The sequence below is a fragment of the Stegostoma tigrinum genome, chromosome 34 (assembly GCF_030684315.1).
Source record: "Stegostoma tigrinum isolate sSteTig4 chromosome 34, sSteTig4.hap1, whole genome shotgun sequence".
NCBI classification, from domain to species: domain Eukaryota; kingdom Metazoa; phylum Chordata; class Chondrichthyes; order Orectolobiformes; family Stegostomatidae; genus Stegostoma; species Stegostoma tigrinum.
This window is the reverse complement of record NC_081387.1, coordinates 3,565,055-3,582,427: the sequence shown is the minus strand read 5'-3', so window position 1 is coordinate 3,582,427 and position 17,373 is coordinate 3,565,055. Positions and strand designations below refer to the sequence as shown.

The window sequence follows — 17,373 nt, the reverse complement described above, 5'->3', positions numbered from 1 at the left end:
TACCCCTTCCAGATCTTATCAGAGTTTTTTAAAAAATGTAATGAGAGGTTTCTGCCTCGATCACCCTTTCAGGCAGTAGGAATTCCAGATCTACTTGACCCTCTGGGTAAAAAACTACTTCTTAACTCCCCGCTGATCTTGACATTAATGACATTAAATCATTGCTTTCTGGTTATTGAGCTGCCTGCTCAGAGCAATCAGATTGAAACAATACCTTCAACTGCCTCTGCCACTTCTCTTTTCCACTAGCCAACCTGGACAAACTTCCAGTAATGCACTGCTCCATCCCCAGCCTATATTAAAACTCATGTCTTTCTCTGGTTTCCCTCCTGTCTCTCCTCAGGCCCACTCTGACCTCATTTTCTCTATGAGACCCACCTTCTGGTCCTCGACCCCATTCTCACAAGACAGCCGACTACCCAACATCCCTTCCTGGCCCCTATATTTGTCTATATTACTCGTGGTTCTCTTTCTCTGATATTGTCCCTTTAACAAGTAATTCTGCTGTTAACACGCCTCAAAGAAACTAATATTTCAGCCAAGATAACAAAGTGTGAAGCTGGATGAACACAGCAGGCCAAGCAGCATATCAGGAGCACAAAAGCTGATGTTTCGGGCCTAGACCCTTCATCAGAGAGGGGGATGGGGAGAGGGAACTGGAATAAATAGGGAGAGAGGGGGAGGCGGACCGAAGATTGAGAGAAAAGAAGATAGGTAGAGAGGAGAGTATAGGTGAGGAGGTAGGGAGGGGATAGGTCAGTCCAGGGAAGATGGACAGGTCAAGGAGGCGGGATGAGGTGGTAGGTAGGAAATGGAGGTGCGGCTTGAGGTGGGAGGAAGGAATGGGTGAGAGGAAGAACAGGTTAGGGAAGCGGAGACAGGCTGGGCTGGTTTTGGGATGCAGTGGGGGGAGGGGAAGAACTAGCCACACCTCCATTTCCTACCTACCACCTCACCCTGCCTCCTTGACCTGTCTGTCTTCCCTGGACTGACCTATCCCCTCCCTACCTCCTCATCTATACTCTCCTCTCTACCTGTCTTGTTTTCTCTCCATCTTCGGTCTGCCTCCCCCTCTCTCCCTATTTATTCCAGTTCCCTCTCCCCATCCCCCTCTCTGATGAAGGGTCTAGGCCCGAAATGTCAGCTTTTGTGCTCCTGAGATGCTGCTTGGCCTGCTGTGTTCATCCAGCTCCTCACTTTGTTATCTTGGATTCAACAGCATCTGCAGTTCCCATTATCACTAATATTTTAGCCATTTGTCTTTCCAACCTATTGCCACATTTCCAACCTCCCTCTACTCTCTAAAGTTATTGGAATTGTTTGAAATCACATGACATCAGGTTATATTCCTACAGGTTTATTTGAAATCACAAGCTTTCTGACTGCTACTCCTTCATCAGGTAGAGTGAAGAAAAACACACAGGCACAGAATTTTTAGGCAGAGAGATCAAAAGATCATTCAAATAGCATGAGTGGAGTGTGAATAGGCTGAATAATAACTCTGCAGGTGATCAAAAGTATCAAATAATGTAAGTAAACTGTCAACAGTTAATAAATCAAGAGATGATCTGTAATCTGATTAATTGAGAGAGAGATAATTACAAAACATCAAAAATAAGGTGGTGCCGGAGACAAGCCACATGACTGGAATAACATGACAGGTATTAGAGTTGCATGCTGAGGGTCTAACCAAAGTAACAAGTGATCCAAAACTAAACAACTAATTAAAGTAGAGAGATCATAACAAGTTATCAGGGTGATGGTGTCAAATCAGGACAGTAAGGAAGATTATACAAATACAGAACTGCGGCGGGATCACATATAGCGAGATCATGGTTGAGACTGTCTTCATGGGTATGGAACTTGGCTATCAATTTCTGCTCAGTGATTCTGCACTGTTGTATATCTCAAAGGTTGCCTTGGAGGTTACTTACCCGCAGATCAGAGACTGAATGTCCTTGACCACTGAAGTGTCCCTGAGGGAACATTCTTGTCTGGTAATTGTTGCATGGTGTCCATTCATCCATTGTCATAGCATCTGCATGGTCTCACCAATGTCTCAGGGCATCCTTGCCTGCAGCACTGGCCAAGTCACATGAATATCCACCATTTGTGGGTGGGTGTTGTTCCCACATGTGATAATAGAATCTGTGTCAATCATCTGGCAGGTCTTACAGTGTTTGCCATGGCAGGGTTGTGTCATTTTGAAGTTGATGTTGTCCTGAAGGCTGGATAGTGTGAGCGATGGTCTGTTTAAGGTTGGTGTGTTGTTTGAAGGTGAGAAATGAGGCTGTAGGGATGATCTTGGTGAGATATTCGTCATCATTGATGACATGTTAAAGGCTGCACAGAATATGGCATGGTTCCTCCACTCTGGGAAAGTACTGGATGACGAAGGGTACTCTATCGGTCGTGTCTTATGTCTGTTTTCTGAGGAGGCCATTGAGGATTTTAGCTGTACCATGTCGGAACTAGTGATCAATGCGTTGAGCATCGTATACTGTTCTTATGGGGGCATCTTTTAGCATCTTTAGGTGTCTGTTGTGTTCCTCCTTGTCTGAGAAGATCCTGTGTATAAACAAGGCTTGTCCGTTGGGCTTCTTTAACATGGTTAGGATGGAAGCTAGCAAAGTGCAGCATCATGAGATTATCAGTTCTGTGGAAGGATCACCGGACCCGAAACATTAACTCTGATTTTTCCTTCATAGATGCTGCCAGACCTGCGGAGCGTTTTTCCGGCAACTTTGTTTTTGATCATGAGACTATCAATGAGCTTACAGTAGAGTGAGGTACTGAGGTGTCCGTCCTTGATGGACATGAATGTATCCAAGAACGAGACTGATTTTGAAGAGTAGTCCATTGTAAGTTTGATGGTGGGATGAAACTTGTTGATATCATTGTGTAGTCTTTTCAGTGATTCCTCACCTTGAGTCCAGAAGAAGAAAATGCTGTCAATATATCTGGTGTATAGCATTGGTTGGAGGTCTTGTGCAGCAAAGAAGTCATGATCAAACTTGTACATGGAAATGATGGGGTATTGGGGTACACATTTGTATTGATGTTGAGTACTGATGTATTGATGTTGAGTACTGAGGCTGTTGCAGCATTGCCATTGTTGTTGGGGATGTTGGTGTAGAGTTCTGAAATGACCACTGTGACGAGCAATGGTCCGTGGGTGATAAGTTTCTGTAAGAAGTCACAGTGTCGAGACCAAAGCTGGGGTTTCTTGTACAATGGGTTTCAAGATGCCCTTGACATAGCCAGAGAGGTTCTCACATAGGGTCCTGTTGCCTTATACAATGGGATGTCCAGGTATGTTGGCTTTGTGTATCTTTGGAAGATAGTAGAAGTCTCCTATGCAAGAAATATGTGGGATGAGAGTGCATAGGATACTCTGAAGGTCTGGATCAAAGGTCTTGATCAGTCTGGTGAGTTGATGGGTGTGTTCTTTGGTCGGATTGACTGGTATTTGTCTGTAGTGTTCCTGGTTGTTCTGTTGTCAGTATTCTTCTTGGCAGTAGTCCATTCTATTCTGTATGATGATGGCTTCTCCTTTGTCTGCTGGTTTGACAACAATGTTGTGATTGGTCTTGAGAGCATGGATGGTATTGCATTGTACTTGGGTGATGTTTTGTGCAATCTTGTGAACACAGCTGGTGAAGTGCATTATTCGTATCTCCTGATGGCTTGAGCGTACATGTCGAGCCTAGGGCAGCAGCCTTCCAGAGCGGTCCAATTTGAGTCTTTCTTCTTTGGTTGCTGCAATAAGGATCTGTCTGCTGACTATTCTGGTTTGTTGGTTGTCTCACTAGCAAGGATGCCCCAATGCATGGTATATTGGCGAGACTATGCAGACTGTATGACAATGGATGAATGAACACCACACAACACTGTCCAGTCAGGAATGTTCCCTCCCAGTCAGGGAACTTTTCAGCCTTCAAGGACAGTCAGCCTATGATCTTCAGGTAGGCATCCTTTGAGATACATAGCAATGCAGAATCACTGAGCTGAAACTGATAGCCAAGTTCTGTACCCATGAGGATGGCCTCAACTGTGATCTTGGGTTCATGACCTGCTACATGTAACCCCAGCATACTGTTCTGTGTTTGTAAAATATTCCTGACCGTCCTATTTTTGACACCATCATCTTGATGACTTGTTATGATCTTTCTACATTAATTAGTTTGTACAGTTTTGGATTACTTGTTACTTTGGTTAGACCCTCAGAATGTGACTCTTATATCTGTCATGTAAATCCAGCTGTTCGGTTTGTCTCAGCACCACCTTATATTTAATTTATTGTAATCATGTCTCTGCCCCAATTAATCAGATTAGATTATATTACCTACAGTGTGGAAACAGGCCCTTCGGCCCAACAAGTCCACACCGCCCCTTGAAGCATCCCACCCAGGCCCCGTTCCCTTATAACCCACACACCCCTGAACGCCGGGCAATTTAGCACGGCCGGTCCACCTAGCCTGCATATCTTTGGACTGTGGGAGGAAACCCACACAGACACGGGGAGAATGTGCAAACTCTACACAGATAGTCACCCAAGGCTGGGATCGAACCCAGGTCCCTGGCGCTGTGAGGCTGCAGTGCTAACCACTGAGCCACCCAAGCACAGAGTCAATCAATTCACAATTTATCACGTCTGCGTCCCTCCCTGTTGTGATCTACTGCTTTGGATGCTTTCCCTCTTCCTCTTCTGATCGGCTGTCAAACACATCTGAGGATACTCATCCCTCGCTGATGTCAGTTTGAAAGTCTCTGAGGATGAAGAATGCTATTCCCACACTAGAAATCTCTGTCAAACATTTACCAGGGGAACTGAGAGCAGCTGCAATAAGGGAGGTTTTATTCAGATGGGACAGTGACAAGTTTAAATCTCCACCTGATCTGCTGCTCAAAGTCACCTCTATTTCACTGGTCAGTTTCACAAGCTTCAGAAACTCATGTTGCTGCAGAAATATTTGGATTGACTGTGAGAGACGTCAATCAGAGAGCCCACCCACTCTGCCCATTCTCTCCTCTTCCTCTTCCAGAGCTGGTTCACTTCCTATAGGGACTGAAAACCAAGTGAGGAGATGGTGAGTGAAGGAGCAGCTTTTATACAAATTGTATCCCATAATATCCACACCAATCTTCAGGCAGTCTGACTGTCCTGTGGGTAATCAGGGGTGGAAATGTCCCTTATGCTGTGTGAGAAGATCCAGCTGAGAGAGCTGTTTACTCGGTGCTTTGTGCTGAACTGTTTGACTGGAGCTGTGTGTTGGATATTGAGTGTGTTTATTGGAAACATTTCCCTCCTGATTTCCAGCCTGAGTTTTGTTGATGGCTTATTCCTGAATATGAGGAGGTGAGGAGTCATTATCTGGAGGTGCAGAGTGTCTGCGGATTCTTACTGATTTCCTGTTGTTGAGTTCTGTGTGTGTCAGGAGCTGGTTATTAGACAATGGACCATACTTTGTTCTTCCTATCGCAGTGATCTCTTTAGAAAACAAAATATCAGAAAAATTTGCCTTGGGCTAGCAAAGAGCCCAGTCAGTGTTAGATTGTAGCAGAGTGAGACCAAGGCCAAAAGTGTTACTGACTAAAGGGGCACAGAGCTGCTTTTACTAAGGGTTTACTACCAGATGCAACTCTGGAATGAAAAGTAAGTGAGAGTTGATACAAAGGTATGGATGGAGAAGCTAGCCTGCACTGAGTTAAATGACAGAGTCACATTGAAACCCACAGTGTGATGTGTGTGCAGGCAAAGAAGCTGGCATGAGGGCCCAAGGGAGTGAATATCGAGGGTCCTCTGTCCCTAGAATTGTCCAAAAGTGATGAGGTTCTTGCAAGTGGTGCTGGATAAATAAAATCAAAGAGTTTAATACATGACTCAAAAATTGTTAGGGTGGAATGGATTTCATCTCTTGGAGGAAACTAAAGTGGCTAAAGAACACGAGAGCTGAATTATTTAAAGGGAGAAAGAAAGTGGAAAGCTCCAGAATGAGGAGACAATAAGGACTGCAGATGCTACAAGCCAGAGTCGATAACTGTGGAGCTGGACAAACACAGCAGGTCAGACAGTATTGGAGGAGCAGGAAAGTCAACATTTTGTGCCGAAACCCTGTCTCTCCTGTGTTTGTCAAGCTACAGAGTGATTTTAGAGCCCTTGTGCATGAATCACAATAAGCTGGCATCCAAGTTCATTGGATAATAGGGAATGGAAGTGGAATATTGGCTTCATTTCAAAGGCAAATGGAGCATCAAAGCAGGGAGGTTTTGCTGAAACTATACACGACATTAGTTACACCGCAGCTGAAATAATGTGAACAGTTTTGGGCCCCTTATCAAAGGGAAGATATACTGTTATGACACAAAGATAGACTGTCAAATCACAGTAAAATTAAACATGCAAAGACATTCAAAATTGACCCCAATGGTTTCTAAACAGACTCTGTGAATAACCAGTATCAGTCTGTTTTTGTGAATAGTCAATACCAGACACCAGGTTTATAGCTTAAACAAAACATTAACAATTTATTGAAACTGAGCAAAGTTAAATAACGAGGAACTCTAATTAATGTCTATGATATAAATTCAATCTTCTTTGATTCTGCTCCCACCCACAGAGAAACAAAGATAAATCAGAAGAAAAAGAAGTGAGATGTAGATGGTCTGTTCACTTAAGCTGTTTCCACGATTGTAATATCATAGGCACATGGTTTTTGGATGAGACTCATGCAGGCAAATAATTTCTAGTATGCCCTCAGAAATAGTCATTTACTTCTTATAAGTGAGATCCTATTCTCCAAACTTTCAATATGTTGAAAATAGGTGGATAACCAGGGAGCAATCATACCATGGCCCTGCGATCCTCCTGACAAAAAAAAACACAGTTCAGAACCAGAGCAAAGACCTGAACCATCCCCGCCCACCACCACCCCCCTCTGCTTGGCCGAGCTTGTCCTCGCCCTCAACAACATCTCCTTCAACTCCTGTCATTTTCTTAAGGTAAGAGGGGCTGCCATGGGTACCTGCGTGGGCCCAAGTTTTGCCTGTCTCTTCATGGGGTATGTGGAACTTTTCTTGTTCCAGTCCTATTCTGGCCCCCACCCATAACTCTTTCTCCAATACATGGATGATATCATTGATGCTGCTTCCAGGCTCACGTCTGGAATTGGAAAACTTAATCAGTTTTGCCTCCAATTTCCATCCTGCCATCACATTCACCTGGTGTATCTCTGACTCCTCCCTTCCCTTCCTCAACATTTCTGTTTCCTTTTCTGAGGATAGACTGGCCAGAAATATCCATTACAAACCCACTGACTCCCACAGCTATCTGGACTATACATCCTCACACCTGGCTTCCTGTAAAGACTCCATCCCATTCTCTGAGTTCCTCTATCTCCATCGCATTTGTTCAGATGAGGCCAACTTTGACAAGGGGGCCTCCGAAATGTCCACCTTCTTCCTCAACCGAGGATTTCCCATCTCCATTGTTGACAGGGCCCTCAATCAGGTCTGACCCATGTCCCGCATTTCCACCCTCACCCCTTCTCTTCCCTCCTGCAACAGCGAGAGGGTTCCCCTTATTCTCACCTACCATCCCACCAGCATCCACATCCAGAAGATCATCAGATGCCATTTCTGCCACCTCCAGCGAGATGCCACCACCAGACACATATTCCCCACCCCTCTCTTGTCCGCCTTCTGCAGGGACCGTTCCCCCCGGGACACCCTGGTCCACACTTCCTTCACCCCCAACACCTCCCCACAGCCCCACGGCACCTTCCCCGTAACCGGCGAAGGTGCAACACCTGCCCATTTACCTCTTCTCTCCCCAGTATCCAAGGGCCCAAACATACCTTCCAGGTGAAGCAACACTTCACCTGCACTTCCCAGCATCTAGGCTACTGCTTTTGCTGCTCGCAGCGTGGTTTCTTCTACATTGGGAAAATGAAGCATAGACTTGGTCACTGCTTCACAGAACATCTATGTTCCTGTTGCAAAAAAAGACTCTGAACTACCAATTGCCTGCCACTTTAACACACCATCCTGCTCCCTGGCCAACATCTCTGTCTCTGCTTGCTGCAGTGTTCCAGTGAAGCCCAACGCAAGCTGGAGGAACAACACCTCATTTTTCACTTGGGGACCCTACAGCCCTCTGGACTTAATATTGAGTTCAATAATTTTAGGGCCCAAACTCTCCCATGTCCCAGCCCCCTACCCCACATGCCAGGCCTTGTTACCATATAGCTTGCCATTACAGACGCCCTGCTGTTAGTCACTAACAGTCTCCATGAACAACTATTCACCCTCCCAGCCTGATCGTTAGCAACTCCTTTGTCTGTCCAACTGTCTTTCCCTCTCTTTGGGCTCTATCCTATCGTTTACTCCCTAATCCACCCATCTCCCTATTTTCTGCATATATACTGATGTTTTCCCAGCCACTGTCAGTTCTGAGGAGGGGTCACCAGACCCAAAATGTTAACTCTGTTTTTTCATTCACAGATGCTGCCAGACCTGCTGAGCTTTTCCAGCAACTTTGTTTTCATTCAGAATTTACGGCATCCATAGTACAGTTCAGAACCAGTTCAAACCTTGGTTAGATATAACACAGTGTAGAGCTGGAGGAATACAGCCGGCCAGGCAGCATCAGAGGAGTAGGCAAGTTGATGCTTTGGGTGGGGAACCTTGTTTGGGTGGGGTAGGGGGAAGGAAATAATAAATAGAGAGAAGAGGGGCTGGGGAAGGTAGGTGGGATGGTGAGAGGTGAGTGCAGGTGGGCAGTGGTGGGGAATTGGTCAGTGGGGTATGAGGAGTTTGGCTTCTCTTTCTGTTTTTTCCAACATTTTCTTTGTTAGATTGGTTGACACCCATAACTCTCTGTGAGGCCCCAGTTAATATTCAACATCTGCCATCACTTTGAGCATAATGCCTCTCCAAAATCAAAATGTCTATCTTAGAGCATTCTTTGAATAAGAATCAACCTGCAATCAATCTCCAGCCTGGCCTCATAAACAAAAGTCAGTTCATTTGTTCTCTCTTTCTTTAAGAAAACAAGTTGCTGCCTATCATCCAAAGGTCACCTTCAGCTCACAGTTCACACCTTCAAACCAAAAATGGTGCAAATAAAGGAAAACAGCAAGGATTCTAACAATACTGACATTTGAGGCACAGTAGAGAAAGTTCATTTGGGTTGATATGGGTATGGAGGAGCTGTTTTTTTGAGGAGAGGCTGAAGAAGTTTGACTTGTACTCAATGGAGTTAAGAATGAGAGGTAACCTTATTGAAGCATATCGGATTGTAAGGGGACTTGACAGGATAGATGGGAAGAGGTTATTTCCCCTTGTGTGATAGCCTAGAAAAGGCATTCATCTCAGAATAAGAAGTCACTCATTTAAGACTGAGATGAGGAGGAATTTCTTTTTTCAGAGGTGAGTGAATCTGTGAGATTCTGTACTGGAGATGATTGTTGAGGCTGGATCAAGTGTACTCAAGGCTCAGATAGACAGCTTTTCAATCAGTAAGGGAATTGAGGATAATGGGGAAAAAGAGGGGAGACTGGAGTTGAGGATCATCAGCCATGATCTTGTTGAATGGTGGAACAGAGACGATTGGCTGAATGACCTATTTCTGATCCTACGTGTTATGGTCTTTTATATAGAAGCTTTCATGAGCACCAGGGTGTCACATAGCATTTTACAGCCAGCAAAGTACTTTTGAAATGTAGTTATTGTTTCATGGCACAAAATATGAGAGCCGTTGTGCGCTCAGCAAGCTCCCGTAAACAGCAGTGTACTAATGACCAGATAATGTGTTTTCAGTTGTGTTGATTAAAGAATTGTTATGATCCCTATGGAGACAGGTATTATTTCAAAGTGGTATGAATCTCAGACTTTTCAGTTTCCAACAGTTGACGTTTCCTGATTTCACTGAATTGTAACTCTGAGTGACCGTCAACTGAACCAACTGCCAACATTGAGGTGCTTTCTAGTGATTCCTTCCCTGGACTTGCCAGGATGAATATTCTGGAATCTTTAGCTTGTCACAGGATGCGTCTCTTCAACTGGAGACCATCTCCTCTCCCACGTTCTGTCTGGCAGCCCACAGAAAGGACACCCTCTCCTCTCCAGTGACCACACTGGCTACAGTCCTTGGCCTCTCTGACTCTCTCCGTCTCTCTGTCTATAATCTCAGAGGCAATATCAGCTGCTCTTGCCTTTGTTTTTGGGTGTGATAACTTTGCATCTTGCTCACAATTTCCAACCTGTCCCCATGGTAGCCAAGTAGAGTTATATATCTTCCTCACAAAACGCTCATTTCTAGAGTGTTCAGTTTCCCCTTAAGCTAGAAAGATAGTTTAAACATAATAGTCTTATAAATGTATCATTCATCATACAATCCTGACTCTTTGACTGTGGGGTGGATTAGAATGATCTGGGGGTGGGATAGTGGAGTTCTCCCAGATCCTCCAGGAGGGAGTAGTTTGACCATTCACTTGATAATTTTTCCTGACAACACTTTAACATTGTGTCTCGCTGTCGTGTGCTGGGCTCCAGCATGGCTGTGAATGGAAGTGTTCGTGGAGCTTCCTTCTCCTGTTACGGGTTGTCCACAATATTCAGAACGTATTGGGGAGTTGTAGGAAATCATGTTTCCTTTTCTTTTTTTAACAGAAGGATTGCACCTTGTACACCCGAGAATACAGAGATGATAGACTCCACAGCTAGATCCTGGCTTTCACCCAAGCAACAATTGCACAACTGTGGGAAGACATCCAGCCCCTTCACAGCATTGCACAACACAGAGAAGATTGGGCAGTGAAACCATCATCTGGAAACCAATTGGATTGGGGGAGCTTTGACATATCATCAGATCTGAAACTGGTCAGTGGTGTGGAGCCTGCTATCAGAACCAACCTTTCTGAAGTTTCAGCTGTGGGTGATCGTCAGGGTGGGGCTGGGAAGAAGTGTAAGTGGCTCCAAGTTTGGTGAGAGCTTCAGACATTAAGCCTCATGAACCACTAACTCATTCCTACAGTGGAAAGGCTGTTCAAGTGTGAGGTGTGTGATGAGGGCTCTTCAGACTCATAGGATCTGCTGACACATAAAGTGCATCTATTACAAACACTTAATACAAGGCCAGTTCCATGGAAGTTAAACCATTCAAATGTGAGGTTTGTGATAAATATTTTGTAACGTCAACAACCCTTTTGAGACACCAGATGATTCATACGGGGGAGAAACCCTTCAGGTGTGAAGTTTGTGAGAAGGCTTTCGCCCACTCCTTCCATTTGCCAACACACCAGATGATTCACACAGGGGAGAAACCCTTCCAGTGTGAAATTTGTGACAAGGCTTTCGCTGATTCTTCCCATCTCCTAAGGCACCAGAGAATTCACACTGGGCAGAAACCATTCATGTGCAAAGTGTGTGACAAATCATTCTCCCAGTCATCAACCCTTCATGTACACCAGCGCATTCACACAGGGGAGAAACCATTCACATGCGAAGTGTGTGACAAATCATTCTCAGACTTAGCGCACCTCCGCAGACACCAACGGATTCACACAGGGGAGAAACCATTTACCTGTGGTACGTGTAACAAATCATTCTCGCAGTCTTCTACCCTTCGTGTACATCAACGTGTTCACTCTGGGGAGAAACCATTCATATGCGAGGTGTGTGATAAATCGTTCTCAGTTTCATCAACCCTGCGCAATCATAAACGTATTCACACAGGAGAGAAACCATTCACCTGCAAGGTGTGTGACAAATCATTCTCGATGTCATCACATCTTCGTATACACCAACGCTTCCACTCAGGAGAGAAACCATTCAGTTGTGAGGTGTGTGACAAATCATTTTCAACATTGTCACACCTCCATGTTCACCAGCACATTCACACAGGAGAGAAGCCATTCAGGTGTGAGGTCTGTGAGAAATTGTTCTCAAGCTCGTCCACTCTCCTGCTCCATCAAAGGATTCATACAGGGGAGAGACCATTCATATGCCAGGTTTGTGACAAATCATTTTCAAGGTCATCGAACTTGCTGCTTCATTGGAAGGTCCACACAGGGGAGTAATGGTTCAAGTGTGAGATTTTTGACAAATATTTTTATAACATTTCTCCTGAGACAGTATGGGATTCATGTAGTGAGTTGTTTGTGTCAAGGCTAACACCCACTCCCCTGATCTCCTGCAGCACCAGCTGATTCACACAGGAGAAAAAACATTTCAGGATGAGGTGTGTGACAAGACCTTCACATAGTCAGCATATGTCTGGTTTATTAACACTCAAACAGGAGAGAAACTCTGTGTAATAAATGATTCATACAGTTGTTGGAACCTCTGGAACATTAGTGAGCCCACACAGAGTCTACCCAGCTAGGTTCCTGCCATTCTATCCTCAGAGTGTGTAACGGTGTACTCAGTCTCTCAGTGCAGGGTGTTCAGTGGGACTGGGACACAGAACAAGAAGCAGCTTTCACTCCCATCAAACACCTAGTGATGACATCACCAGTGCTGAGGGATTATGATGTCAACAATGGAGCCACCCTGCAGTGTGATGTCAGTGACACAGGACTTGGAGTAACCCCCATGCAGTGAGGGCAACCCGTTGGGTTTGTATTCACAGTGTTAACACACACTGAATAACATGGCACACAGATTGAGAAAGAGAGTCTGGATATTGACTTTGCTTTCACCGCTGCCTGTTTGTGAGAGAGATTGTCGGTGGAGTCTGATCACAAGCCAATTTGCAGGACCTCTCTCAAACCACTTTGATTCGTTCCAGTGTTTGCAAAACATATTACCTATTTTGTTGAGCTATCAATTGGAAGTGAAGTGCGACCAAGGGAAGCAGATATATACTACTAACATGCTATTGAGAGCTGTACTCTATCTGAACAAAGTTGATGCTGGTGCAGATTGTGAAATATTCCAGATTCAAAAAGAAGCAACAGCATGACATACTCTGGAAAACATTAACCCAGCAGAGCCCTTGACTCTGACAGATAGGCATCTTCTTCAAAACAAACAAACAACTCAATGAGATGCAATTCATCGAATGTTGCAGGAAGCTGTGATGAAAGGATGGACTGAAACCATTGTGGACACCACTGGGACTGCAAGAGATTGTTGGACAAACAGAGATGAAGTGATCGCCCCAGATTGCATTAAAGGGAGTAGCGTTGTTATCCCCAAAGACATGAGAAAAGAGATACTAAAACACATTCAAAACAACCCATCAAGGAATCAAGTCTAGTCTGAAAAAGGTAAGAGAAGTGTTGTACTGACCAAACATGAGCAATAAGGTGAAGGACCACACCAGCCAGTGCATTGCTTTGTAATAAACATCAAACTAAACAAGATAGAGAGCTGTTCATGACTTGTGACACCCCGTTAATGAATCTTACAGTAGACCTTTTCACTCTCCCTGGAACTGATTATCTCGTCACAGTCGACTACTTTTGAGACATTGGGGTGTTAGAGCAGCTGATGTCACTGACTCCCAGTGACATTATAGAATGTCTGAAAGCACACTTCAGTCATCATGAAGTTCCTGAAAATGTGATCAGTGACAATGACCTCAGTTCAAGATGGAAGAATTCCTGAATGATTGGTAAATCCAGCACCACACATCAGCTCCAAATTATTCCCAGTCAAATTCTAAAGCTGAGGCAGCAGTGGAAAAAAAGCCAGCTGACCACGCAGTTAGTGAGTGTCTGTACAGTTCAATTTGTTTTGATCACTGAACTCCTCTGACTACCCTATAGAACTGTAAATAATAGTGACAATGTAACAAGCTGTATGGAGCCACCAGATCTAACTGTGTTCCACATTCCTTTGAAGTGTTTATTCCAGAGAACTTTCTTATGAGATTGAAACCAACCTGATCTAATAACTAGGATCTTGCCCATCAAAACCAGCTTCCTATGTTAATGGACTGGTCATGAATCAGAATGTGAGACTGTTGCAATGTGTGAGGTGATTTGGGTCGGGGTTTTACAATAATCATTGTCCTGGTGTTATTTTTGTGGTGGCTTTGAGAGTATGTGTTGGTAAAGTGAGCCAGCTCTTGGGAGTTCATATGGGGTAGAATTAGACACTGCTTCAGTTGTGGATGTGAATCATGGACAGATCCTGTTCAGGTGACAGATGTTTGACTAATACCATCGGGAATATTTATTCTGTCCTGTTTGGGAGGACTACTATCCTGAGTGTGGTGAGGGAGTAGAGGCTGAGTCTCTACAGACCTGAGTTCCCTCAGCCAATCAAACCTTGATGTAATAATGATGTGATACTTCACAATCTTCCAAGATTCATTTCATGTTCTGGGAAAGTGCTTGAGTCATTTTCAACTTTCTTTTTTCAATTCAGAGTTTGATGTATCCCGAATAAGGTAAAGGTAAAGTGGCTATAGACCCAGGATTATCATGTTGTTGTTTCATGTACTTCCTTCAATTTAGTCTACTGCATTTTCTGCTTCTAATGTGCTTTCCTTTACATTAGAGAGATCAAACCCAGACCAGGTGACCACTTTGTTGAACAACCCTGCTCCATCTGTAAGAATGACCCTAGCCTCCCAATTGCTTGCCGTTTCAATAAACCATCTTGCTCTTATGCAATTATTTTTGTTCTGGGCCTGCTGCAGTGTTCCAATGAAGCACAACACCTCATTTTCTACTTCAGCCTTGAGGTGCATAACTTCAGAATCTCATTAGATCTGATCTCTGTTTGACTTCCCCCGCACCACACAGACACAACAGTCTTGTCTTTCTTTTTAATCGTAGAGAGGATCATTCTCTTTGCATTTACGTAAACCTGTTCTGCCCCTCAATATGATCATGGATGATCATCCAACTGAGTACCATGTTCCCATTTTCCACTGATACCCTTTGATCCCTTTAGCCTAAGAACTTATCTTACTTACTCTTGAGAACAATTTAATGTTTTGGCCTCAATAACGCTGTGACATAGAATTCCACAGGCTCACCATTCTCAGGGTGAAGAATTTCTCCTCATCTCAGTCCTCAGTGGCCTACCCCATATCCTTAGACTGTGACCCCTGCTTCTGGGCTCCCAGTCATTGAGAATATCCTTCCTACATTTACCCTATTATAGACCCGTTAGAATTTTATAGATTTCTGTTACAGCCCCCTTATTCTTCTGATTAACAGTGAAAATAGTCCTAACCAATTCAGTGTCTCTTCATACAACAGTCCTGCCGTTCTAGAAATCAGTCTGTTAAATTTTTGTTGCACTGCCTCCCTAGCCATAACACCATTTCAAAACTGTACACCATACCTCATGTATGGTCTCACCAAATCCCTCTACAGTTGCAGCAAGACATTCCTGCTCCCTCACTCATATTCTCTGTGTGAAGACCAACATGGTTTGCCTTCTTCACCGCCTGCTGAACCTGCATGCATATTTTCAGTGACTAGTGCACACAAGGATATGCAGGTCTCATTGCACATTTCCTTTTTGCAATCTATCACCATTCAGATAATAATCTGTCCTCCTGTTTTTGCTCCTAAATTTGATGACCATATATATAATCTGTTGTGCATTAGCCCACACATTCGACTTGTAACAATGACGCATGTTTGCCGTCTCTTCACAGTTCACCCTCCTACCTGGTTTTGTGTCATTTGCAAATTTGGAGATATTACATTTAATTCCCTTATCCAAATCATATCGTGAATAGCTGGAGTCCACCCACTGATCCCTGTGGTACACCCCAATTACTGCCTGGCACTCAGAAAAAGACCCATTTATTCCAACTGTTTATTTCCTGTCTGCCAACCATTTCTCTGTCCATGTCAGTCCACCATTCCCAATCCCATTCTCTCTCATGTGCAACCTGATCAAAAATCTTCTGAAAATCCAAGTAAACTACATCCACTGGCTCCCCATTATCAACTCTACTAATTACATCCTTGAAAAATCCAGGAGGTTGTCAAGCATGATTTCCCTGTCGTAATCCATTATGACTCTGTCCAATGCTGTCATTGTTGTTCAAGTGCTTTGTTGTTAAATCTTCTGTCATAGAATCTAGCATTTCCCCCCACTATCAACGTCAGGCTGGCTGGTTAACAATTCCGTTTTCTTTTGACCTCCTTTTCCAAAAAGTTGAGTGACATTAGCTACCCTTCAATCGAAGAAACTGTTCCACTTGTCCTCACCCTCAACAACTTCTCTTTTGATTCCTCCCACTTGCTACAGACAAAGGGGGTGGCCATGGGCACCCGCATGGGCCCCAGCTATGCCTGCCTCTTTGTAGGTTACGTGGAACAGTCCCTCTTCCACACCTACACAGGCCCCAAACCCCACCTCCTCCTCCGTTACATTGATGACTGTATCGGCACCGCCTCTTGCTCCCCAGAGGAGCTCGAACAGTTCATCCACTTCACCAACACTTCCCACGCCAACCTTCAGTTCACCTGGGCCATCTCCAGCACATCCCTCACCTTCCTGGACCTCTCAGTCTCCATCTCAGGCAATCAGCTTGTAACTGATGTCCATTTCAAGCCCACCGACTCCCACAGCTACCTAAAGTGCACCACCTCCCACCCACCCTCCTGCAAAAATTCCATCCCCTATTCCCAATTCCTCCGCCTCCGCCGCATCGGCTCGCACGATGAGGTATTCCGCTCCCACACATCCCAGATGTTCAAGTTCTTCAAGGACCGCAACTTTCCTCCCACAGTAGTCGAGAACTCCCTTGACCGCGTCTCCCGTATTTCCCGCAACACATCCCTCACACCCCGCCCCCGCCACAACTGCCCAAAGAGGATCCCCCTCGTTCTCACACACCACCCCACCAACCTCCGGATACAACGCATCATCCTCCGACACTTCCGCCATCTACAATCCGACCCCACCACCCAAGACACTTTTCCATCCCCACCCTTGTCTGCTTTCCAGAGAGACCACTCTCTCCGTGACTCCCTTGTTCGCTCCACACTGCCCTCCAACCCCACCACATCCGGCACCTTCCCCTGCAACCGCAGGAAATGCTACACTTGCCCCCACACCTCCTCCCTCACCCCCATTCCAGGCCCCAAGATGACTTTCCATATTAAACAGAGGTTCACCTGCACATCTGCCAATGTGGTATATTGTATCCATTGTACCCGGTGTGGCTTCCTCTACATTGGGGAAACCAAGCGGAGGCTTGGGGACCGCTTTGCAGAACACCTCCGCTCGGTTCGCAATAAACAACCACCTCCCAGTCGCAAACCATTTCCACTCCCCCTCCCATTCTTTAGATGACATGTCCATCATGGGCCTCCTGTCGTGCTACAATGATGTTACCTGAAGGTCGCAGGAACAGCAACTCATATTCCGCCTGGGAACCCTGCAGCCCAATGG

General features: G+C 44.9%; 1 protein-coding gene across 2 annotated transcripts in view; it reads left to right on the top strand.

The window, feature by feature from the left end:
• The window catches only part of LOC125446373 (zinc finger protein 271-like), a 59,567-nt gene that overhangs the window by 21,974 nt on the left and 20,220 nt on the right, over positions 1-17,373 (top strand). The window contains exons 1-2 of one of the 2 annotated variants that reach the window (XM_048519899.2): positions 5,056-5,090; positions 10,672-11,927. In XM_048519899.2, the coding sequence (XP_048375856.2) occupies positions 11,145-11,927 (783 nt within the window). In that variant the 5' untranslated portion in view covers positions 5,056-5,090; positions 10,672-11,144. Of the gene's footprint in view, positions 5,091-10,671; positions 11,928-12,096; positions 13,272-17,373 lie in introns of those variants that run through there. The other variant, XM_048519896.2, reaches the window with a different exon arrangement.